This window comes from Lipophrys pholis (genome assembly GCF_963383615.2).
Source record: "Lipophrys pholis genome assembly, chromosome: 12".
NCBI classification, from domain to species: domain Eukaryota; kingdom Metazoa; phylum Chordata; class Actinopteri; order Blenniiformes; family Blenniidae; genus Lipophrys; species Lipophrys pholis.
The window spans coordinates 6,970,315-6,997,405 of NC_137641.1; the positions used below are offsets into that span (position 1 = coordinate 6,970,315).

A 27,091-nucleotide genomic window follows, 5' to 3' on the forward strand; every position below is an offset into this window, starting at 1 on the left:
CTCTCTCTCTAGCAGTCTGTGTGTGTGTGTGTGTGTGTGTGTGTGTGTGTGTGTGTGTGTGTGTGTGTGTGCGAGCAGCCGGGGGGGGTTGAGGAAAGCCGCCCTGTGGAGGCGGGGCTTAGTAGCGATCTCACCAGTTACTGTTTAACACCAGAGCGACTGACAGAAAATGAAACCAATCAGCTCATTTCATGTCCGAGACTTGGGGCGCTTTTTAAATGGCCGCTGACCAGACCTGTTCAGTGATTGGCTTAAATTCCGTTCTGGTTGGTTCTGGCGTGTTTCTATGAGATGTTGAGATGAAGACAACAAGCGGTGAGTCTCTGATTATTAACTCTGTCACATCTCTTCTAATTTACCGATTTGAAAGAAGAAATTTGTCTGAAAAGGTTCAACTTTCTCCAGTATAGTAATTTTTTTGAGGCTTCTTTCAAAGCATTCTAAAACGCTTTGAAAGATGAATTGATGTGTTTATTTTTATTTATTTTATTTTATTTTAAGGATCCCCATTAGTCTCTGCCAATGCAGGGATTAATCTTCCTGGGGTCCATTCACAAAAAGAAAAGAAAGAGAAAAAAGGAAAAACATTTACACGATTAAAATAAAACTTTCAACAATAACAATTAGTACATCAACAAAGCACATTCAGCAAGCGCCAACTTTGCTTGTTTATTTTCCAGCACGCCAATGCACTTCCGACCCACTTCTTCATTGGAGAAGCCGTAGCTGACGTTCCAACCAGTGATTGGAGACAGAGTGGAAACTGTGATTGGTGTAAAGATCAACTTTTAATTGGCCAAAGATCAACCTGTCGATCACGATCGACTGCTCTAATGTGAGCTGATTACTTTTTATTGAAGGGTCGAAGGTGGTGCAGGTGAATGTATGTATTTCTGCAAGTTTGTAAAGCTATTATGTTATCGCTGGTCATTATTGTTCGTTGGGGGAGGGGTAAAAAGAAAATGGCAAAATACACATTGTAAAAATAAGAAAAACACAAAACCCAGTCAATTAATCAGATAAAACCAATGGTTACCAACATGGCAGGAGTGTTTGGCAAATTGGAGGTGAAGTGTGGGTCTGCAGCTGTCACGTAATCTCAAGGGCTTAAAGTGGGGAACCTCTGCTTTAAAGAGCGTAAATAGCACTCACCTACGTTGTTGCCCACTGTCCAGTGCTCATCGTAGTCAAAGTGGACTTCTCCCTCTCTGTGAGTGCGAGGGAAAAAAGCATGGGCGAGGATTCCTCCTGGACCATCAAACGGTAAGCTGTCCCCATGCCAGTACCTGAACAACATATATTCTTTTATTAAACACAAGCAAACATATTACCAATATCACCCCTGACGTGCAAAAAAAAAAATGGACTGCAAAAAAACAAAATCACAGAAAACTGGGCAGCTGAGCCAGTTGAGGTGGTTCGGACATCTGATTAGGACGCCCAATGCTCGCCTCTGTTTAGAGGTCTACCAGACACGTCCAACTGGGAGGAGGCCGCGAGGTCGGCCCAGGGCTCGTTGGAGAGACTATATCTCTGGCTTGGCCTGAGAGCGGCTCGGGGTCCCCCCAGAAGAGCTGTAGGAAGTTGCGGGGGACATGGATGCCTGGATTTCTCTGCTCTCTATACTGCCACCGCAATGCCAAACAAACTGAGCGGGAAAGAAGATGGATGGATGGCTGGGTGGTTAAATAAAATGGGAATATAACCCTTTTTTCCAATCTACAGCAGATGTGTAAAACTTAAATATCTATTTTAAAAGAAAAATGAACACTCATTTGTGTGCGTACGTACATGTGCGCGTGTGCATGTGTGTCTGCTTTAACAGATACAGATGGTGTTATAAAAGGCTCGGGGTTGGAGGGAAGGGTTTTTCTTCATTTTTTAAAGAGAACACAGTATCATTTTGGAGGGATTACTGTATAACAAGCATTATAAAAGTCCGTTATGAAAGTGACGTGTACAAGTCAAGACTGGAATAAAAACACTTGGCAGAAGAACTGAACGTGTGGGAGGATATTAAAAAAAACCCGAGAGGTGTTATGACATGGAAGTATCGTAAACCAGATGCCAAGTGACTAATGTGAGTTGATAAAAATATGGCTGCAGGCTCGCTATTAAAAATCCTGTCAAACAAGTCCTGTGATGCTTTCATTCATCTTCTCTGTATTGTGCTCATAGTTTTAACTATGGAGTACATCTGGTTTTGCTTTCCAGGGTCACTCTGACAAAAGGAACCCAAAGATTCATGTCTCAGTGTGCACTTACAGATTTACACAGGCATTTCTCAGTACTGACATCACAAGAGCGAGAGCGCAGCAGTAGTGAGTGTGGGGTTACTCTTTGGAGAACTGTACTTAGGCCTCGTTCACGCTGCAGGGAAATGCAACACAATTCTAATTTTTTACTCACAAGTGACCCATATCCGACCTGTTCTGTGGCCGTGTCAAAGCGCCAATTCCGATGTTTTCACACCAGACCCAGGCCTCGTTCATATGTGCTACCAATTCAGATATTTTTCTACATGCTACTGTTTCGTCATTGACGTGTGACTGATGTCACAAATAAGCGCCGGAGGAAGTGGCTCCGCCAAAATGTTAAAAGCTGTGCTCTTTTTTTCCCTCGTTCTTCTTCTTCTTTCCCTCGTCATGTTGAATTTGTCAGCGTTGCCAGGTATGACTCTCTTACCTTTTAACTTTGTTTATTTCGTGCATTTGTGTGTTTATGGTGTGTTCATCATAACACATATAATAGTTTTAAGATTTTAACATGATTCCTACACAGGCTGAGATTTGGGCTGGTTTTTATTGAGGTGTGTAGGTTTTACGTTGTTTGGGCTGGAAAGAGGGACTGGCAACCCTGGTGCTGGCCGGTGTGCCATGCGTAAATAGCGTGCTCGGGGTGACTTCAGGTGGTTTTCTGTGCATGCGCTCTGGGGCCCGAAAACATCCTGTCTCGTCTCGTTCACGTGGCAGGTCGCCGTTTGAAATGATCAAAAAAATCAGATCCCAGCAAAAAATCGGAATTGAGCATCAAGACCTTTGGTGTGAACCGAGCATTAAGGCTCCGGCAAACTCTCATATGAAGCCATGAGAAAAGTTTGGCTGTGAAGTCAGCCAGCCGCTGAAAGAGCAGGAGAGTTCATACTCGGAGAAGAAGCTGTTGAAGTCGTAGGCCACGCCCCCTCACAGCAGGCACACTTCTGTGAAGCAGTGTTTCAACTTTTCGATTGCACAGCTTAATTCTCGCTTCCAATGTTTTCAGAAATACATTTCTCTGAACTGTTTCACTAATAAAAGAGAAAGTTTGTGTCCGAGCAGATATGTTGGTCTGGTTTTAACTGCAGGAGCTGTCAGCCCTGAGTGATGCGTTCAGGTGCATCACGTAAGTCGGCCCGCCGACATGTTAAGGAGCTGCGGGTCTCATTCAATAGCGAGGTTACATGCTAAACAGGATTAAGATATGACTGATCGTCGTTAGCAAGCTGGAAAATGAATGCGCAGCACGTGACACTGCAGAAGTTTCAGCAGTGCGGCACCTACACAGTTCGGCCAGGACGGTTGGCACAGCCGAATTAAATTTCTTCGGCCAGAAGGAGCTTGCCGAAGAAATTATTTACATTAAACTGGCAGAATTTCCAGAGTGGACAGCAGATGGATGTGCACGAGGGTGGCTAAAGTTCTCATTGTCTCTCGCTCCAATAAGGGCATAAAGCATGCCATAAATCCATTGATGAATGAATGAATGAATGAATGAATGAATGAATGAATGAATGAATGAATCTGTATCTTGGTTAGAACTCAAACCCCAACCTCCTGCATGGAAGTCAAGAATTGTACCTCAGGACTACCACTCTCCACATAACATGGATTCTTACAAGGTTTTTGTGACCGTGTCACAGAAGCTGGCAGAACACACAGGCCAAAAACTAACTCAGCGCCTGCCTACTGAGAAGCCACTCTTAGGGCTTTTCCACCAAAAAGAACCAGGTTCTAGTTCGGGGCCGGTGCCAGGGCCAGTTCTTAAATGAGCACCGCCAAAGAACCGGTTCTTTTTCCACCGTTAACGGAGCCAAGTGAGAGCCACGTCATTGCGTCACTCCAAAACGTGACACGTCACTGATTTCACCAATTTAGCGCTGACAGCGCTCGTACAGGAACCAGGAGACGGACTGTATTCATCGGTTTAGTCCGGGTCGCTTAATCTAGTCTGTCCTGAACCTCAGATGCAGACCGAAGAGCCAGAAAACTTTACATCTCTTCGTATCTCTATTGGTGTTTTTTCACGTCCGTCTTGCGGAAAAGAATAATAACACATGTATGAGTTTGGGGCTTATTTTTCAACATTTGGGCATTTCATAGTGAATTTCTGCTCCTTTCACTTTATTTCTGGACGTGTCTGAATCAAAAGCTTCAACATGGAGGAATGGAGGTGTAGAAGGATAGAACGCAGCTCCAAAAGCTGTTTCCAATGGCAACCTACGTAAACACACTGATTTAAGTCCTCTTTCACATGAAGCCGTAAAAAGGCTCATTTTATGGCTATAAAATCCAAGCTTTCATTTACAGTAGTATGTAGTTTGTTTTGTAGTTGCTAATGAACCAAAAATATTAATTATAAAGAAGTTCTGTGGGTTAGAAAATAATATTGGAGCATCTCGGAGCGGGGTTGCATTACGTAGCGGTTGCAGCGGTTCAGCCTGCGGTCAGAACGCGAAACAAGACCTGGACGTGAAGTTAGTTCTAATAATGTCACCATGAAAAGTGTGAAAGAAAAACGACAATGGAAAACTGCTTCTAAATTCTATCCGACGTAGCGGACTGACAGGTGGAGCTCTGCAGCATTTCAAGAGCCGCGGCTCCGCGAACGCTGATTAAATAATCTCGTTCCCTCGTATTATCAACTTCATAGAGCGACTTATTATAGCGTTCCCACGCGTTATTTTTCTTTTTTTTCTCTATAACCACTCTGGGGCTCCGTGTTCGCTGGTTCAACCTCGCTTCCGCCTTCTGGGTCGCGATAACTCCAGAGATAACTTATACAAAATGTCTGTTTCTAAATAGATGAAATGACTAATTAAGCTCCTTCGATTAAAGAAAGCAGGGGAAATATGTGGCCTTTGAGATTGTTGAGCACCTGCTGTGACACACTAAATGCTTTCTAGTTTCACTGTACTACCACTAGATTATGTGCGTCAGCATGGTCAGAGTTGTACTTATAGTTACGCACATTCCTAAGTATAAGTAAAGATGGTAAATTCCATACTATGCACACATCTGTGTGTACTCACTGATGATAAATGAGGCCTGAAGTCTGGCTAGGAGCCTTCTCAATGCAGTCCATGATCCTGCATGTATTTTCTCCTCCTGCTACTACACGTTTCTTAATTGATCCTTGTTTTGAATATTTGTGGATAATTAGGCGTTTCCATATGTGAGGCCTGGTGATCTGTCCTTTGCATACTGTGAGGATTGGCTGCATAAGACATGTTGGCTGTAGGGCAGGACAGAATAAAACAAAACTCTTCAAGTTGCTCCACTCTGTTACGTCTACACCTACAAAATGTAATAGACCCTTACCCGCTGATTCTTGTGAAAGCTAACCACTCATAATCAAGACTTACAGCCTGTGTGAAGAGGCAAGTGTCCGTAGCAATTTGTTTTCCCCCTGTAATAAGATCAGGAATAAACTGCAGGAGGGATTGTGTTTCCTCCTGACAGGTTTTTCGTCTGCATTTTTACAAGTTAAATTACAAAACAGATCTGTCCTCTAAACAGAAAGCATATGCATGTATTTACCCTGAATCAATCAATGTAATGAGAATCAGACATTCCAGATGGGGTGCTGCTGATCAGAGCCTTCTGAGGGGATAACAGATGGCCCTGATTTAAACCTCTACTCCTCCAGGGTCTGATGCTCTTTCTGTGATTGAAGAGTGTACCGTTGCTATGCAAAGGCCTGAAACGAAAGTTGTGGAAGCCTTGGAGTGTGAGTCATAGATCAAATGAAATATCCAAACTGTCTGATAGCAGATTTAGATGGGTCAGGAGCTAATAAGGCTGTTCGCACCCAAGGTTGATCAGTCAGTAGATGTGTTTACACCAACGTGTAGTTCTCATTAGCAGACACACCCAGTTCAGCACCTTCAAACAAATGATGGTGAGCCTGGAGAATCGGTGGAAAACAGTAGAGTAGTGCAAAGTCCCTCTTCTCACCCAGGCAGCAAAAACAAATTGTCGGAGTGCGATTTATTTGGAAGAAGCCACAGGAATGTGCAGGAAGTTGGTGTCTCCTCTCAGCATGTTGTATTTCTTTTTACCAAGAAATTGTGGTAAAAAGAAATAAAAAACAATTTTAAACAAGAACTTACTTATTATAAACATATCAATAAAGACCCAATAGAATTCCATTTGAGGACCAAATCATTAAATAGGATGCAGTGTGTTGTGGCTTAGAGGTTTATTTATAAAGCCTCAACATCCTCCCTGAGAGAAGAGGATGGACAGATGGAAGAACATATTCTTCTCAGGAAAAGTTGATTCCATATGAAACACAGACGATTAAACAGACTGTGTGGCTTAATTCATTAATTGTGTAATTAACTGACTAATTAACTCATTTATTCATTCATCCACCTTTACATTTTTCTCTGAGAAGAAGACGGCATCAATCTGAAAGTGTAAACTGAATTAAAAGTAGATCTGAATGAGAGACGCCTCCGATTGGCCCGTGACATGTGGGGGAATTACAAAGAGAACTCCACAGTAGAAACCCCTCAAACATCTTGAAAAGAAAGTCATTTTCTCCATAAAAGAGTGGTCCGAACTCTCACAAAGCAGATATCAGGGACTGATTAACAGTTATGCACAACATCTCCAGGAACTACAGGATGTAATCATTGCCTAACGAGGAAAAACTTGCTTCTGAGCCTCCAAACGAGTTCAGTTGAAAGGAACAATGTTAGCGAGTTACTTTCAAGGTGTAATATATTATAAACTCCTCCAAAAAAAGTTTGGAAACATTAATCTGGTCAATTATTTCTCCCCTTTAGCAATACTAATTAGTTTTGTATTATATTTCATTGGAAAGCTTGATTAGTCACCTTCACAACAAGATATCACTTGTAAGGATTGTGCTTTTGTGGAATGAGCAACAAAGCTAAACGTGTGGGTAGTGCCCTCCAAAAATATGCCAAAATCCTCTGCAAAATTCTCCTGTCTTTATTCACTCTTGTTAAGACTTGCTTGGTGGATTGAATGATTATATTCTCCCACAGCAAATAAGAAAAAAACCCAACAAATTTTTTAATTTATTAATTTTACGGAGACCTCAGTAGCGTGTGGAAGATCCATATACAGCCACAACAGCTTGGCACCTCCTTCTCATGCTGGTCACCAACCTAACTTGGTCACTCTGGCGTGTACAGCACACCGCAGCTGATCCCACAAGTGTTCAATTGGGTTGAGGTCTGGAATCACGGCAGGCCATTCCATCCTCTCCAAGCCCAAAGGAGCTAGTCTGTGATGATCCTGTCTCTGTGGAGATGAGTGATGTCATCCTGGAGGATGGAGTTGGTCCCAGAGCCTGGAGATATGGGACTGCCTCTGGCTCCAGAATCTCATTCCGATATCTCACTGCATTGATATTGCTGACAAGTTCTTGAATGATGACAAGTTCTGTTTTGCCTGTGAGAGAGATACTGCCCCACACGATCACACTGCCCCATTGAAAGATGTCCCGCTCTGTGCAGTAGTTTGTATAGTGTTCTCCACGCCATCTCCACACTTTGATCCTGCCATCCAGCTTTCACAGACAAAACCTTGATTCATCAACAAACATGACGTTTCCCACATTCTTAGGTTCCACTATCAATGCTGTCGACACCAAATCAAACGAGACAGTGAAGGCCAGTCACTGCAGGCTTCCAAGCAGCGTTTTGAAAAGAAGACTGGCCATGTGCAGTCTGTTCCTCACTGTCTGATCAGAGATCTGTCTGTTGTCCATTGTGCAAATCTTGTTTGTAAATCTTTGGAAGAAAGCCTACGGTTACTCAGTGAAGCAAGGGAGAGGAACCGGTCTCCTTGGGGTGTTGTCTTCCTGGGGCGCCCACTGCTTCAACTGTCCTTGACTTCACCAGTCTGAAGGAACTTGGTCCTAAGTGTGGACATGGTACCAGGGCTGACATCAAATAATGCAGCCACTCTGCCTCAGCTTCCAGTTGCCCTACTGAACAGGCCTTACCCTGAAGGGACAAATGTGGCATCTCTCACGTTCATGCACCGTCCGTTCATGCATCATCCGGAGGCTCAGGAGGGGTCGAGGGGTCCATCTCAAGCTGTGCTCAGCAAGAATGGACATCCTCTGACCTCAAATGAGGAGATCGTCTGGAGGTGGAAGGAACACTTTGAGGATCTCCTGAACCCGGAGGAAATGTCTTCCTTACCTGAGGCTTCTGGTGTGGCCTCGTCCATTTCCCTGGTGGAGGTCACCAAGGTGGTTAAAAAACTCCTTGGTGGCAAGGCCCCAAGAGTAAACGAGATACGCCTGGAGCTGCTGAAGTCCCTAGAATATTGTGGGGCTGTCCTGGTTGACAAGCCTCTACAGTATCGCATGGACCTCGTGTACAGTACCATCTGACTGGCAGACCGGGGAAGTGGTCCCTATCTTCAAACAGAGGGACCGGAGAGTGTGTGCCAATTATCGGTGCATCACACTCAGTCTCCCTGGGAAAGTCTATTAGGGGTTCTAGAAAGGAGACTCCGACCGATAGTTGAACCTTAGATACAGGAGGAACACTGCAGATTCCGTCCTGGCCGGTGGAACAACGGACCAGCTCTTCACCCTCTCACGGATTATTGAGGGGGCATGGAAGTTTTCCAATCCAGTCTACATGTGTTTTGTGGACTTGGAGAAGGCATATGACCGTGCCCCCTGAGATGTCTTGTGGGAGGTGTTAAGGGAGTACAGAGCACTGGAACCGCTGCTGCAGGAAATCTGTTCTTTGTACTCCCGGTGTGAGAGCTGCGTCCATACACTTGGCACTAAGACGGACTTGTCTTCATGGGCGCTGGACTCCCCCAGGGCTGTGCCTTGTCACCCCTTTTTTTCATTATCTTCATGGACAGGTTGTTGAGGCGCAGCGGGGTGCAGGAGGGCATCATGTGGGAAGGCCAGAGGGTGACATCTCTGCTCTTTGTGGATGAGGTTGTCCTATTGGTGGCATCACATGAGGGCCTCCAGCATTCACTGGAACAGTTCGCGGATGTGAAATGAGATGCAGATCAGCGTTTCCAAATCTGAGACTGTGGTCCTCTCATGAAAAAGGATGGCATGCCCTCTCCAGGTAGCGGGGTGGACCTCTCTGGGTCTTATTCACGAGTGATGAGAGGAGGGATCATGAGATCGGCTACAGGTTCGGACAGGCGGCTAGAGTAATGCGGTCACTGTACCGGACTGTTGTGGTGAAGATGTAGCTGAGTGTGGCAATAGAGCATGCCACCGTCGGGCTAACCCACAGAGAGGCAGAGCCTGATTGTCCAAAGTCCATACTTTTATTAAATGAAAAAATACAAGTGTGCAAAGATGGAGACGAAACAGGTGATTATCAAAATAAAACAGGAAGAGACGATACAGTTAACAGACTTTACAAAGACACAGAAGGAGACCTGACAATGTAGATTTTAGTTGACAAAATATAGAATTTCCAAATTCAAGTATTACAACTGTCTCATAAGGCGGTGAGATGAGAGTTTCTCTGTTTGCTGAGCATCAAGATAAAAACAAGATAACAGTGTTCATTTACACATAATTCAATGAAGGCTGCAGGGAGCCGCTACAGAGTGGCTGAGAAGCCACAAGTGGCTGCACACATCTCTGTGTAAGTGCATCAATTTCCCCAACGAGTACTCGAATAAAAGCAGTCCAGCCTCAGGGACAACATGCGCACCTCACACAAGGATCAAAACCACTTCTGCCAAAGCTTCCTGTGTGTTGTGCTGCCTGGTGTTGACTTGTCCTTACCTGTTGAAGTCGATGATGATGTCTGCTTTCTCGTCGGTGACCTCTCTGAACCTCAGAGGAGTCACTTCCCCCCACACGCCAAACGCCTCCAGGAAGACACGGCGGACTTTGTCCTCACTCATCTGCCACGGGAAACGCATGATCCTGAGGACGCAGACACACCCGATGCTTTTACAGACAACAGCTGAGAGATGGATTTACGCTTCATTCAAATTAAAAACCTTTGTAGGAATTAGCAAACCCCATGTCAATGTCCAGCAACACAAAGAGAAAAAGCAGTCAAATTATACTAAATATTATCCCTGTACATTTAAGATGGCCTGTTGTCATAGTTACAGCTACATCATAGTATAACTTTGTGTTAAATGACATACCCATACATTAACCAGTAAATTCTGTAAATAATGACACTTTTTTTTTTTAATGAACAGAACAATTTGCAGGAAACTGCAGAACGTTTTCACAATAAAAGCAAAGCGGTTGTATTGCTTCATGTTCACTCATTTGTTCCTTAAGAGGGGAAATCAAAAGTCCGCCTGCCATGGACAATTAGACTTTCATCAGGAATACAGTGACAAACTTTATTTACCGTATTTATATCCTAGAAATGCTGAAATCAGCACTGTTTCAGTTTGGTACCCAAATATTTTGTCATACAAAAATGGAATTTAATGGTGTTTACTTACTTGGACTTTTATATCTTGACTTCTTTATACTGTATATGCCCCAATAAGAATATATGATTTCGTCTCATTCTAAACTGTTCAGCAATGGCCCTCTAAAATGTCTTTATTCTTTCGTCAATATTTTGCTCTTATTGTCTACTTTTTGTGAAGCTCTGAGAAGTCTCATGCTGGGTATGTTTGCACTTATAACATCTGTGTCTTTGTTGAGCAAATACTGCATTCCTCTTTAGTCTGTTTCTGCAGCAGATAAACATCCAGTTATTCACCACAGATCACCTGAAAATACTTCTGATGGCTACATAAATCAAACTGTAAACACATGTATTTTTATTTTGGAAAGAATTTGTCTTTAAAACATCAAACATACAGACAAATTGCAGTTTGAGTACTTGAATATGGGGGTATTATTGGTGAAAAAGGTTTGTGTACCGTGAGTTGTGTACCTGTAGAATTGTTTTCTCTCCACAAATACAACACCACACTTTCAAGTCACAAATTCTTAATTACAGGAGCACAAATCCTGTTTTACAAGTCACAGATTAAAAAAACTGTCATGCTGATATTTTTACTCCAATTGTTGCAGTAAATCTGGTGAGAAACATATTTGTGCTCCTGTATCGATGTGAAGTTCTTCCACACAAGTCACAGATTGTTTTCTTCATCTACTAATCACACATCGCGGCTCTCAGCTGAGATATCTGGTGAAAAAGACCTGTGCGTTTGGTCAATGGAGAAAAAGGCGGTGCTTATCTGAGATTGACAGATTTCACAGCCAATCGGAGGAGAGGGACTTCTGCCCCACAGCCAATGTAGTTAGTTTTTTTTAATGTTGTCTTCAGACAGAATTACTTTACACCTAACATGACTGTTTTCACTAAGGTGAGAAGCTTTTTGAAAATGCTATTCTCTGCAGCTTGCTTGAGGTTCATCCAAACGTTTCTTTGTGGGATTATTGGGATTGCCAAACGGGTTTGACACCGCTGTGCAACAGTTCCTGGACAACGCAAGTAATGGCAACACGTTCAACGAAAATCTCAACTATTCTATTATTTTTAACAACAACAACAATGATAATATTAATCATCATCATCATCATCATGATCACTTAATAGCATGCTAAGGGAAAGAGTAGTGATTTAATTACAACACTATATGATAGAAAATGGCCTACTGCTGTTTTCTGCGAGAGTTTAATTCAGTCACTGAGGTGCTACAAGAAGCTCTCGACACAATAATCAGTGTGAACATTGTTTTGGACGACGGGACGTCTGCTGGTCTCCTGATGTCCACACTGTGTTTCTGTGGCAGGCAGAGCTCATGACTTCCTGCTTCTGAATCTTGGATGGATGGTGTGCTCATGTTTACAGACAGAAAACTGTGTTCATTGCTGCTCTGGTTCACATCAATTGTTGTAATTTGACTGTTTATGAAGAAATTAGTCAAGTGGCTTTATAAAATATGCAGTCGTCGTTTAGTCATGAAAAGTTACACATCTTAATAATTGTTTTAGAGACGAGTTTGTCATTCATGTGTTAAGCAGAGTTTTAAGTGTGGTTATAAGGTTTTTAAATCAAATCCGCTCCCTATTGTTGTGTAACCAACTGTGTGTTTGTATATTTGTGTGTGTTACCGATACAAACCAACAAACAGATAGTATAAAATTGTGAGGAACTAAAGCTTTTTTAAAAGCACAATCCCTTCATTTCAGCATCTGAAACATAATTGGACAAATTAAATAACTGAAAATAAAATGTTAATTTCTGATACTTGGATGAAAACACTTTGCTGGCAATGACTGCCTGAAGCATTGAACTCATGGGCATCACCCGTCGCTGGGTTTCCTCCTATCTATTGCTCGGTCAGGCCTTCACTGCAGCGGCTTTCAGGTGCTGTTTGTTTGTGTGCCTTTCGGACTGAAGTTTAGTGTTGAACAAGTGAAATGCTCAATTGAGTTGAGATCAGGGGCCTATACTACGGCTCGTGATAAACAGGATATATCTCTGTTACCTGGTTAACTTACCCAGAATTGTGAGATCCTGATAAGGATTAATCTTTTATCTGCCTAATTGATATTTACATAATGAAGGACTTACCCACACCAGCCCTCTCTTACTTGTAGGTGAGGTCAGTCTTGTCCCAGCGTCCTCCAAAGAGTGCGAATCGCTTCCTGCGCTGCTGTTTGCTCAGACCTCCTCCTTTCTTCTTCAGGTTGTAGTACGGCATGTCAGCCTGTGTTAAAGCTGGATAGTCGGGAACACCGCAGCGAGGACGCTTCCAGTTCTCAGTCTTGTTCTGGGACTTTAGGTGGAGGTCTTTATTTAGTGTGTCCTGTTCATGTCTTCCTCTCTTCTTCAGACCAGCACGGCTGTGGCTGTGAGACGCTGTCTTCGCCGCCTATAAAACAGATTCAGAAAATATTACAAGACCTAACAACAGAAAATATCTGATGATAAAGTCCACAAATAAAAGTCGAGGTGGGCCAGTTGAGTCTCACACCACAATAACAGCAGCGTCCCTACTTGTGGCGAAGCTGAATTACATCTGCTTATAAAATACAAAAACTATGAACCCAACATTCCATAGTCATAAAGCCAAACGTGCTGAATCAATAATGTTACTTTGAGACCCGATCTTTAAAGCGACCTGATATATGCTGTGTGTGTGTGTGTGTGTGTGTGTGTGTGTAATGTCAAGTCTGTGCCTGGTTTCATGTACACAAACCTTTTGTAAATCAGGCCCTGGCTGTTAGAATACCATTTCTATTCTAAATATTTCCTGTTCCATTCTAAGTGGGCTGCATGGTGGTGCAATGGTTAGCGCTCTCACATCCCCGTGACAAGGTTGTGGGTTCAAATACAGCCCAGGGCCTGTCTGTGTGGAGTTTGCATGTTCTCCCTGTGTGTATGTAAATTTTATTTGTATTGTGATTTTCACAGACACAGAGTCACAAAGTGCTTCACAGTAAAAACAGATAAGAAAACATCTTAAAAACACAACAAATATCGAGCATCATTGTGTGCGTGGCTTTTCCTCAAGGTATTCCAGTTCCCCCCCCACAGTCTGAAAAACATACACCAGGGTTGCAAGAGCCTCAGACCCCACCAGCTCCCCCTTGAGCACTGCTCTATTTGTAATTCGGTGAAGAAATGTCCCCAAGGGGACACTGTCACAAATTTCACTGTAAAATAACAGGAAAATACAGCAGGGACGCCTGTATTTTAATGTTATTTTACAATACAACTAATCTTATTTTGAATTACGGTATATGACCGTAAAATAACGATGGCAGGTGTGGTTTTTTCACAGCACATCTCCCGTAATTTATTTAACAATATAATACTATTTTTTGGATGACAGAACATGACGGTAGGATAACTTGGTTATGGTCATTTTACAGCGCATCTACTGTAAATTATTTAACAGTATATTACTGTATTTGGATTCCAGTACGTGACAGCAGAACTGCGGGTTCTGCTATATTTGCATTTGTATAAATCCTCCAAAGTTTTTAAACAAAGTGTGCAGGGCTGTACTGAGGAAAAGTAGCAGGAAAAGTTAGTGGATGACAGAGTGGACAGAACAATGAGCGCTCACTCTGAAGCTGTTATCAGGAACCAAGAACCAGAACTCAGAGCTGAGCTCTCACTCGAACACCGTTTCCCAGAACCAACAGTACAGAGCTCTCACTTTAAACTTTTTCAATTGATAACTAATTTCACTTAATAACAAACTGTCTCAGCTGTGTTTGCCTCAGTTTCTATCATCAACATGGGGGTTCTTTGCATGCCGACTCAATGAAAAGACATATTCATTACAAATATTTTGGTTAAAGCCAATCTTTCCTAACCTCTGACCTTGAATAAAACTCAGATGCAGACCTGTAATTAGTTTTAGAGCCCTGGTATAGAACACAAGAGAATATATACATTGCTGTAGTTTATTACAAAGGGCTCATTTGTACAGCAGACTTTGTAAGATTGGTAACACAGAGAACATTTGTAGTACAAAATGACAAGGTATTGAATTAAACTGTCTTCAATACAATCATCAGTGACAGGCTTTACTGAACTCAGAACATAACCTCAGACGCTGATTTAAAATACCTCCTAGAACAGTGTAACAGAACAGTCCAGCTTGAGAACAAGTATTTTACATGTGAACATTACAACAACAAACAGTGAGGAGTTGACAGCAGCATTTGGTTGGTTTCCTCAGTCACCAGTGATGAGTGCCTGTACAAAAAATAAATAAAATAAAATAAATATAATTAGCAAAACAACGTCTGGAAAAATATAGAAATATGAAGGATTAAAGAAAGGAGAGAAAGAAACATAAAAATGAGTTTAAATGTGCAGACTTGCTGATATGATGAAGCAAAGTTAAGGAAGCAGATTTTTTTCCTTCTTCATTTTCACAGATTGAGAAAGACAGACATGACTACAATGGAGGACATAATAAAATGTGTTTGATATGTTTTTAATGTTACAAATGGCAGGAACACACTAACACACCTTGCTTCTCCACCTGGTGAGAGACTGGCCATCGGAGGTCCTCATCCTCACTCACTCCCTGTGGAAAATCCTCCAGGTCCTTCCTGTTTGTGGTTGCACAGTCAACTAACCACAAGTTAACACAGGTTAGTTAAGTCTTCACAAAATTGGTGATTAACTGTAATAACAGAACAATCCCTAAGATGTTTATTTAAAGAACTGCTTGTTATCTATGGCCTAATGGGGTAACACCATAGTGAAAGCCCAGACATTTGCAGTGATTGTTCTGTCAAACTGCCTGTGAGCTGCTTCTGCCTCTCTCTCCACCGTCAACAAGTATCAGGTGAAACAAATGAACTGGCGGCTCAACTCTCTGAAAGGCCGGGTAGAAGATGTGTGCCTGTCAGGTGTGCAGGAACTCAATGGCAGAGCTCACCTCGCAGCAGAACACTTGTTCTTCTCCTGATTGTGACGGTACTGAGGCTCGCAAACCTGGATGAACAGCTGGTTTTTACCTAAAGAACTTTCACCTGCTGTTTCAATAAAGAAAAAAGGAGTTTGAGGGTCTGGTTCTTGGAGTAAAGTCCAGTTTAAAACATCCGGTGAAGATAAACTCTTTTCAAGTCAAGAGCAGCACAACAATTAAAGGGACTTGATGGTGATACAGTGATTATTATTACAAACTGGATGTCAGCTGGGACTTTCCTGGGACTTTGTCAAAGAGCTCCCCCAGGAGACGTTGGTCCATCAAACCCAAGGCAGGTATCTCTGCTTCTAGGGGGTTTATCTCCTCTGGGGAAAACGACCGCCGGTGGAGATGATGTCCTGATCCAAGTATTTCTGATCAGATACCTATATTTTCCTGGTATTGGTTGTAGTATAACTTTATTTTTAATATTTTTCCTCCTGACTGTTCCGGTTCATCACCCTGCTGTATGAGACTGAAGACTGAGTTTCAGACTGTCTGAGTGAAACTGTAAAAGTGTCTGGTAACATGGGACAAACCAGCACAGCTGCAGTATAACTATATCTGACCGTATCTGTGGAGACATCAGAACGTACCAATGATCAAAAAGATTTAAAAGTGGCTGCTGACCGGACATATTTGTCTTTATGTGGATTGTTAAATGAAGCAATTAAAGCGCCATGAGGTGCAACACTGTTCTTTTGTCTTAGAGATAACTGCGCTCTTATAAAATCTTACTTGTGGAACTACTTATGATCTATGAGGTACAAGGACATTACAGATACTTTATAAATACAGCTGCTGCTGTGAGAACTGCTTGATTGAACCCTCTGTACTCCAACGTGTTTAGACGCCTTTTCAAACTGGTTGTATTGAATGAGGCTCTGATGCTTTCACCTATGCTGCTTTTTCAAGTATTTCAAGTGGCTGTTGGACTGTTTTCTACTTTAAAATGGTTCCACACTGCTGACATTTGAGTTGCAGTGGTTCTGATGCTGCTACAGTGGAGTCGTCACTTAGAGGAACTCGGTTTACAGGCTGACTTCAAAAAGAAAATTGCAGATCAATTAAAAACAATTAAAGTAGGAATGTGAAGACCGCAGCCGATCGCAGCCACTATTTTATTCCCGATTCGTGAGCCGCATTTTGGACAGTGACGCGCAAACCCAGTGACCCAGAAAACATGCATTTTGATTGGAAAGCGTCACGTAATTCCTCGGGATTCCCTCGAATTCCGTAGTTGGGAAACTCCTCGTCCTCCGCCATTTTGAATTTTCACTTCCATCAACGTTCAGATCGTCACCTTAACGTATTAAAAACTCACTCGACTTCAACACATAAAACAGCTTCAAGGGATGAAGTGACGCTTTTGAAAGGTAAAGCGACATATTTTTGATTATTTTGACTTTCTAATCCCGAAGATTCATAACTTTTTATGGTTCAGAACAAAAGTTGACTGAGCAGGAAGAGGAAGAGGAGGAGGAAGAGGAGGAAGAGGAGGAGGGACAGGGACAGGATTTGATCTGTTATTGACCAATATAATAAAAATTCATGACACACATTTACCAGGTTATTAAAAAAAACATGTATACGGATCAAAAGTGACGAATACAACAAATATGGTGTGGTAGTAGGTAGTATGTTGTCGTAGAGTGTGGCAGCTCCAATCTTAATACTATCAAATTTATTCCAGACGAAGAACAAACTTAAAATATATAATATTATTCCTCCAGATTGAAGAGTATAAAGAGATATACCTTCCCACAAAGTTTCATTGAGATATCTTGATTATTAAAGAAACTAGTGTTTTTATGTAAAAAGTTTTTGGTCACAGATTTGTACACTTTAGGAAAAAAATTGCACTAATTCGTAAACTTCTTTTGCCTATAAATTCCTTATTTGTTACAGTTTTTCTCGATTGATAAGACACTAAATTCCATTCACTGCACACATTTCTCAATAACACGACTCTGGTGTCAAAACCTTGAACACTACTCATGGTTTGCACACAGTTTCCAAAACACTTGAACTCTTTTTGCAAAACACTGAACACAATTTTTGCTCATTTGAACACACTTTTCAATTATAGCACACATTTCTCAAAAAGTGAACACCGGGAGGCAGAATTTGGACTTTGTTCCACACAAGAGGTCAAAGCTGAAAACACTTCTTACAATGAACCGCACACTGTAAAACCATCAGCTCTTCAGAATGGATGTCAGAGGAGTAAGAGGTCATGGTGGAAGAAGAGGACATGGACAACCTAGACCATGGCCAGAACCAGAACATGGATCTTCCCATGCGCCTAGTCCAGAACCTGACCCGGCCCGTGCACCTGGTCCTGAACCACGACCCAGACAAAGACCTGGACGAAGACAAAGACCCACGCAAAGAAATCCAATTCCATTGATAATGTGCTGATTCATGGAATGACAATGAAAGAAGCAGGACAAAGAGTGACACTCAACCTGAGCAGATACAGACTGGGATCTGATTTTCTTCCGCCATATTTTCCCTTTCTGAATCCTATAGAGGAAATTTTCTTCATATACCTAATTAAAGTCTGCTGGAAGCGATCCTCAATTCACTATGATTCATGTAGCAACTACTACAACAATAGTAATGTTGAATCTCACAGCAGTCAACACAATGAATTCTGTCTACAACAAAATGTAGAATAAAACTGATTTAAAGTTTTGTTGGTAAAGTGATTATTTCATAACTTCTGAACTGACAATAGTCGGTGAATAACCGTCTTTAATCCATGGTGAATAGTCGTCCGGACTGCGTTAACAGAGTCTTTTCCAAATGAAGCATGGAATTGTTGGATCCTACCATTGAATGCAGGAGGAAATGCATTGTGTGACTTTTTACTTTTGTGGAAGTTGAGACAGTGAGACGGATGGAGGAGACACGTCGACTTTCTTTATTGTTTCCAACAGATTGACAGCTGGCATGTCAAACAGTTCAACACCCGGTGCTCACGTCACCTAACACCACCCCTATGCATCACACAAGACTGCCCTCTTACTCCATTCTAATGTCAGATCATGCCTAAAGGTGCACGCATCAGCTTTTTGTTATTTTGACATATTAAATCTGCTTTTATAATACAGCAACGGCATTTTTGCCAACTTTAAAGTTTCACAATAGTCAAGTAAACTTGATGTTGAAAGTTGATGAAATTTTAAATGCAGGGTTCACTTACTTCTGGCTGCAGCTCTGTGAATATTTAATATTGCTATAAAATGATTTGTATGATATTTGATTAGGCGCATTCTGTTTGTCGTTGCAGATCAGATCACATTTTATGACCATGTCATGCCGACAGCTTGGAGATTTCTGTATACAAGTCCAAAAAAGGACAATAGAGTCGAATCAAATAAAGCAGATTCCTATCAGATGTTGAGCTGCTTTGGCTGATGAGAAACAGCTTTTATTTTTTGGGGGAATAAATAAAATGAAAAGTGCAGCAGGGTGCAGCAGGGTGACCGTCCCTTTCTCTGCTTCTGCATTGAACTCATCTGCTTGCTGACGTGGTTTTTGTTTTGCTGATGTGACTTTCTGATGCCAGCCGTCCCAAGTTACCCTGTGATTGCTGCAAAGTTGCGGTTTACAGTTGATGGGTGGGTGGTTTAACTCCCAGAAGACAACAAGCGTGGAAATTATTCAGATAGAACGTGTGGTGATGATGCATAATTCTTTTGAATTTCTCTTCCTATCACAAGGATGAACGTGATTGGTTAATAAAAGCTCTGTTGTTGAGGGGAGATAAATACCTGTGGAGAATACTTTTCAGATTCATCATCAGCTGAAATGCTTTATTTTCCAACAAAACACTGAAACTGTTCTGAAAAACATGTTTGTACAACCTTTATCTGATCTTGCAACGCCTATAGTTTCAGTGCTTTGAGCTTCTGAGATAAAGCGCTTGTCAGAATGAACTTATGATATATGAATCCACAGTAGAAAGGTCCTGGAAACCTCCACTAATCTGTCAGCTGAGACAAACACCTGTGCTCTTTGTTCGGTGAACTTAACGGTGCAACAAACTGGGCTGCTCTGACTTAACACACAAAGAGTTGGGTTAATCACGTAACCAAACCCTCTGCGGCCAGTATACGTTGGAATTACCAGCTGTAATTATTAATCATCCTCCGGGACGGGAAAGTAAATAGAAAGCAGTGAGAAGAATTTCATACCTAAAGCCTCAAAAGCTGTCCGAAGTAAAAAGATTATGGATTTATTTGCAACGAGTCTATCCGAAAAACTAAAAACAAGGTAAGACGAATTAACACATGGTATGTGTTACTGAACAGTGATAATTCATGTTTCCATCCACTGTGCATTCATGTCGTGTAAATTCAAAATTAGGTCATTTTAAATGTATAAAAACGTGTGATCAATTTGTGAGACTCTTCTCACACATGTAAAGTTTAAGGCATATTGAAGCATGTGCGGGCTGGTTATACAGCACGTCTTGTCCATCCACCAGGTGGCACTCACTCTGACCACACAGTGATCTATTGAATTCATCAGGGCGGGACTGAGATCACACGTAAAGTTTCAGGCAGATTGCAGCATGTAGCGCAGAGTTACATATCACTTCCTGTTTTCATCAGGCTGCCATGGCCACGCCTTTGGGCAATTCCAGAAGATTCTGAAAAGTATTTCAGCATGCCTTGTTGTATACAACAATCAAATTTCAAATCTCTTGGATTTACCCCTTAGGAGGAGTTCATCACAAAAATGACATTCTTGTGTGTTTTGATGTCCTTCATTTCCCTACAAGGATTCTATCACAAAGTTTGGGCCCATGGCATGTAAAAATAGAATTCCTGAACATCCTCTTACAAAACGGTGGCGGTTTTACTATTTCAAAATGTGTGGATGTCTTCAGAATGGGCCTGTTGTCCGGCACATGGAGTTTGGGGTCGATTCGATCATGAAGCTGAAAGTAAACGCTTCGATTTTCATGGCAAAATATTGACATTCTGCAAGTCACCATTATCCCCATGACTCAGCATGAATGTGTCAAAGTCTATGTCACCACATTTGAAGTTAGTATGGGCAATGGGCTAACATCAAAGTGTCAAAACAGTTGGAATTCCTGCTATCACAAGGTGGCGCTATAACTGTGAATGCACATCAGCATATTCCCAAAAACATGCACAGGGGGTCCCTGAGCAAGACCCCCCGAGGTCTGTAGGAGTTGCAGCCTGTGAGTTGATAACTCCTTGCAAATGCACATGGCAGACTTCCTGGTGGGTTTAGAGTTAAGAGTGTCATGGATGTAGGTGAAATCTGCTACCCGTAGTAGACGTTTTAAATCTATAAAAGTTATAGGGGGCACTATGAAGCCATTTTGCCAGATAAGACTGAATGTAAAACCAGAAAGTGCAAAGAGTCACTACATGTCTGCCTGCATTTGGTCCAACAGCAGAAGAAGCAACAAATATTAACAGAAAATCCAGTAGGCACTGGCGCTTCCAACAACTGTCAGCAACCTGTTAGAATAGTGACTGAGTACTGCCATAATAGTACCTTTAAAGAATTTGATTCTCTTTTGTTCTTTGGTGGTTCATAATGAGTGATGCATGTTTGTAAATAGGGTTTCTTCCTTCAACCCCGATTCACTGCATTTCAAACATGATCTTTTCTTGCAGATGGTTTTTTTTTCATCATCCAGCTGTTTAATGCACTATGACAACAAAGCCTTCTGATTCTAGTCTTTTTACATTACATCAAACTGCAAACAATGGCTTTACAAAAGACGCACATTTTAGATGAGTTCAGTGGCTACTTGCAGAGTTTTCTTTTTATAACAAAAGGGAGCTCATTTGACTTGATTGTGATCGGCAAAACAAAATGTCACTGCATCAGGCCACTAAATTCGACACAGCTTCAGACTAATTGAATTTACAAGCTTAGAATCAGAAACAGAGGGACGTAACCCACACAAACCAAACAATGGAATAAAAATGACATGTTTATAATTCCACTCAATTCTCTGTGTTTAATAAGTAATCAGAGTTTCTGCCCTCAAGGACTATTTCCAAATCACACAAGCAACATTTGTTGCTGTGTGACAAATTAGTACCTGTTTCTGCTATGCATTAAAAAAAAAAAAAAAAAAAAAAGCTTGGCTGCACAATATCATCTGATAAAGAATCAGTGCTGAGTCTGCAAGAGTAGCACTTTTAACCACGACAGCTCGACTGAAACCACAAGCTTGGCCGAGTGGAGGAGGTTCAATTTAAGGTGAGTGACAGAACAAGTTGACAAGGAGCACATTTTCAATGAAAAAGCACAAGCATCAAGTCACATACCAGGGAGAAAAAGCCCTGGGCGTGCGGGGGGGGGGGGGGGGGGGGAATCCTACCGGTGGGGCCGACATGTCGCCACAGGACCCTGGCGATGCTGTGTCTCGCCCAAATTGGCATGCCAAAGCATCGGCCCTAAATTAACTTCTGAGCCCAATCACAGAGGGGTGCATTGTACTTTTATCTAATAGGTGGCATCTGTTTCATTGAGGAGCCTCTTTGTTGATGACTCTAAAAGAGGTAAACACAAGAAGTGGATGCAGGTATGAGCATGCACATGCCTGAAAAAAATGTGCACCATACACACAATGCACACACACGTCAATCCCCCAAAGCTGCATCACACAGCAGAAACAGATGTCTGGAAATCCCCTGTTCAGACCTGACAGTGGGTCACCATAACCCAGGGAGTGTTTTCAAGGGGCTTTCAAGGATGCTTATCTGAAATTACTGGGAATGACTAACTTCATACCTTGGAACAACAATAAATGAACTAAATATTTTTCAGGCTCCACAAACGTCTAACAAATCTACTAATCGTTTTGGTAGAAAGAACGAGGTCAAAAGTTCAGAAGATAATGCACAAAATGGAAGAGGTTTCTCAAGAATAAATAACGAGCCATAAAAATGACCCGATATCAGCAGCCATCAAGTGTTTTGCAGACAAACCAGCTGCGTGAGCCAAGTGAAGGGATTGTTTGCTGGATCAGGAGGATTAGCTTGAATGAAGGCTGATCCACCGCTGTAAACATCGCTCTTTATTCCTTCAGTTCACAAGCAGTATCAAACCTCCTTTAATGAATCTATTTGCAGTTTGAAGTACTCACATCAGTTACCCAAGGAAAATACCAAGGCCACCATGAAAACGCCTACGTGAAACGTGTACATGTATCAGCACGGAGAGAAACAAACATAGTTTCTGTTATGAGGATAGTTTGAGCTGCCGTGGGGGCAGCTCAAACTTAATTTATACATTTAACAATCAGTTAAAACTGTAATTTATTGGTCTCCGCTGTGGTCGCCACCAAAATGTCTCCCTCCCTCTGTAACACTCTGCCACACATGCCGGCCATCACAACCATGGAGGTTGTTTTTGTGTCCAGCGGTGTCACTCTCCTCTGACCTCCACCTTCAGATCAGCTCTCATGGCTCGCACACTATTTCCAGCAGTGGAACAAACATCATTACTTATCACTTGTTTTTCTTTTATTAGTGATTCCACTACTGTGACACCAAATAATATCATCTCAACACCTCCACCTCCTCCATGACTACTTTTCTCTCCGTAAAATTAATTTCCTTTGTCTTTTCTGTCAGGATTTAGCGTCAAATGCCGGCGATCAACAGGCTGATTGAGATGCAGAAATATTGACGAGGCGCTTTGATTGACCATTTATGGTAGAAAGTGGGCGGGTTGAGGAGGGATGTGAACCGTCAACCTTCCAGGTGGACTGAGATCTATTAAAGGAAAGTGTGTGTAGATGTGCGTACGCACGGTTTTACCGGCCCAAATTTTTTGGGGCGCACGGTATTTTCAGCTTTTGGGCGCGCATACATTTCTAGTAGGAATCCTACACAATGTTTTATAAATGAGGCCCCTGGTGCCCTCCATTCTGGGCTTTATTTTTGCTTATGTATACTTTATTTGGAGTCATGGAGCCTCGGTTGGCCTCCCTCCCCCACTACATGAGGACGTTACCTTCTTCTATATTAAACAGCCAATAATCTAGACTCTGCCACGCAGTTTAAAGAGGGAGCACAGCAGCAAACACACAATCAAGTCAAGAAGTGTGTGAGTGACAACAGCTCTGCTTTGATTTCCATCAACATTCATTTAATGCGTCTTCTCTGAATCTGTCAGTGAAGTAACTGGGTGTTTCCACCAACAACCTCAAGTCAACAACACCAACAACAGTAACTGGAAAACTGTTGCAACCATACATCACCATCTTTACTATCACCATCATTATGATAACTAAGCAATAACAGTGTCACTGCTAACTACCCCACTGACTTAAGCTCAGAAGGAAAACTGTGGTAAGAAGGAGAAGGTGAAGGAGGTATGACTAAGTGTCTGTCGCCACCGTTCTTCATGAGGTGATGTCTGAATTGGGAAGGAGAAGCTGGGAGTCGGGGCAATATCCTATGAATGCTACAAAGCAAAGCACCCACAGGCAGTGATGCCGATAACGCGTTAATTAGTAAGATGTTAACGCGTTACTATTTCCAAACTAGTAATCAGATTAAAGTTACTTACTCAAGTCACTGTGCGTTACTTCTATAGTGTCCTGCTGGACTAGTTTCATGTCTGTAAAGCAGCTTTATTATTAAACAGAACTGGCTCCTCCATTCTCCTCCAACAGGACACACAGGGTACGTCCGAATTGTCCCTCCTAACTCCTTCACTATCGACTTTACCTTAACCCCCTGGATGATGTCACGGGGTTAAGGAAAGGTGTTAGGAGGCTTCCTAAAGGAGTTAAGGAAAGGTGTTAGGAGGCTTCCTAAAGGAGTTAGTGAAAGGCGATCACGTTAGTGTGGCAGTCGGACAGCACTTTTACTTAGTGACGTCATAATAATGCGACGGCGGCGCAAGTTAGTGACGTCCTCCATGGTGGGGAAAGAACAATGAGTTTCTGAAAATGGACTACAAAAAGCGCATTTGGGTTTTTGATGATTTAAAGTTTCAAGGCAGATTATTGCTTTGGTAACTTACATGACCTGCTCCCTTTTTCCGTCATCATGAGTTTCCCTGAACGCTCCGATGAGCGGGTCTTTTTAAATGTTGTCGCCGCAAGGAATTGTGGGGCTCTGAGCTCGCCTCCTTTGTGAAAGGATGCATCAGTGGTTCTAAGCTAAAGGAGGTTATAAAGGAAGCATTGAGCCTCCTTTCCTTTGCTTATTGAGAATTCGGACAGTCCTTATCATGGCCGCCACACAAAACACTTCCGGGGTTCAGGAAAAGTCGATAGTTCAGGAGTTAGAAGGGACTTTTCGGATGTACCCACACACACAGTGCATGAAGTCTGACCCGCCCTTCTTCTCCACTCTCAGCCAATCACAGGCCAACTGGCTCTAATAGTGAGTTCGGGTGAAACAAAAGAATCAGAACCAACAAACATCATTACTAAACCTTACCATTGCATCAATAACACAACAGCAGAGATATTACACTATTTTTGTTATTTTCCTGAGTAAAAAGAAACATTGGCAGGAAGCCCCGCCTTCTTTTTTTTTCAATCAATCAATCAATGAAAGACTTTATTTGTCGCCAGGGGGGCAATTAAGGGTTGCACAGAGCAGGCTATGCAAATAAATAAATAAATAGTGCAACAACTACATCACGGGGTAAATAAATACCAGTAATAGAAAAAATCTGATAATAAAATCATGAGTCAGATATAAATACAACAAAGAACGAAGGTCAAAGGTTAAATATGTATAAACATGGTGCAGGACACCAGGCAGAGATCAGAACTGAGTTTTTTACAAAACCGGTTGTCATTTCAACGTTGACATCAAGGGGGGAGTGTTGTGTTGTGTTGTGTTGTGGCAGCTGCAGAAAGTAACTAAAAAGTAACTTGCAATCTAACTTAGTTACTTTTAAAAACAAGTAATCAGTAAACTAACTAAGTGACATTTTGAAGGGGTAACTAGTCATCAGAACTTGGATTACTTTTTCGAAGTACCTGTGGCAACACTGCCCACAGGTGGCTTTGTTGGTCTTAAAATACGGTGTGTTCAGGTGCGCTGGTGGTACATTCCTATCCCCAAGCAAATGGAAAGTACCTGACAAACCATAAACCGCAGATGAGATTGTCCTGTTGCTTCCAGCAGTTTGTTGTAATATTTCCCAGACGTTTACACGCTGAGATCCTTCGGCAGGTATTTTAAAACGTCTGGGAAATATTACAACAAACTGCTGGAAGCAACAGGACAACCTCATTGTATTATATTTGGTAATTCAGAGAGGGGACACGGTCCAGATTTGCTGAACTGGATTACTATTGGAACCACTTATCGTCAGTAGAGTAAAGCTAACCTGACGGTCTGAACGTGACTGTATTGTAATTGACACTTGTCAGGTCTTTGTGACTCTGTCACTGTGTATTTAAACCCCTTTCCCCCTGTTGTCTGTGACGGCTTGTCTTGTCGCTTCCGTTTCCTTGTGTTACATGGACTTTTGTACAATAAACCTGGTTTTTAATGGAACTCAGTGAGTCTGCGCTTGGGTCCATCCACACAAGTCCTGACAACACTAGAACTAGTGGGGGGGGGGTCTTTGGAATCCACCGATTGTGCAAGTTGTCCCACTTAAAAAGATGAGAGGTCTGTAGTTTTCATCATAGGTACACTTCAACTGTGAAAGACAGAATGTGAAAACAAATCCAGGAAATCACATTGTATGATTTTTAAAGAATTTATTTGTATGATAGTGCAGAAAATATATATTTGGTCAATAACAAAAGTTCAACTCAATACTTTGTAATGTAATCTTGGTTGGCAATGACAGAGGTCAAAAGTTTCATGTAGGTCTTCACCAGGTTAGCACACACTGTAGCTGGTATTTTTAGTGATGGCCAAATGAAGCTTCATGAACCACTTTCTTTATTTTCTGAAGCCAGCAGATGGCACTGTCTGTTGAACAAATGTTTGAAAACACATTGCATTGCCAAGTTCTTCGGCCTCCATCTTCAAATCAAGAGCACCATCTGGTGGAGTTGGAAAATAAAGAAAGTGGTTCATGAAGCTTCATGAAGCTTCATTTTGCCATCACTAGGTATTTTGGCCAATTCTTCAAAGCAAATGTTCTCTAGAGCTGTCATGTCTTGGCCAGGTCTCCCTTGTGAAAAGAGGTTTTTAATCTCAATGGGACCAAGCTGGTTAAATAAAGGTCGATAAAAAATAATAAAATAATAATGTTTTGGTTTTGTCGCTGGGCAAGACAGACTTTCAACTCGCTCCACAGATTTTCTGTTGGGTTGAGGTCTGGAGACTGGCTAGGCCACTCAGGACCTTGAAATGCTTTTCACAGAGCCACTCCTTCGTTGCCCGGGCGGTGTGTCATGCTGGAAGATCCAGCCATGTTTCATCTTCAATGTTCTTACT

At 42.0% G+C, this 27,091-nt stretch overlaps 1 protein-coding gene across 1 annotated transcript in view; it reads right to left on the minus strand.

Moving 5' to 3' along the window:
• Positions 1-27,091, minus strand: part of LOC308117911 (stromelysin-3-like) — a gene marked incomplete at its 5' end in the record, with an annotated part of 41,413 nt that overhangs the window by 9,702 nt on the left and 4,620 nt on the right. The window contains 3 exons of the mRNA XM_080477031.1: positions 1,153-1,286; positions 10,018-10,161; positions 12,817-13,097. Of these exons, the coding sequence (XP_080333157.1) occupies positions 1,153-1,286; positions 10,018-10,161; positions 12,817-13,097 (559 nt within the window). The remainder of the gene's footprint in view (positions 1-1,152; positions 1,287-10,017; positions 10,162-12,816; positions 13,098-27,091) is intronic.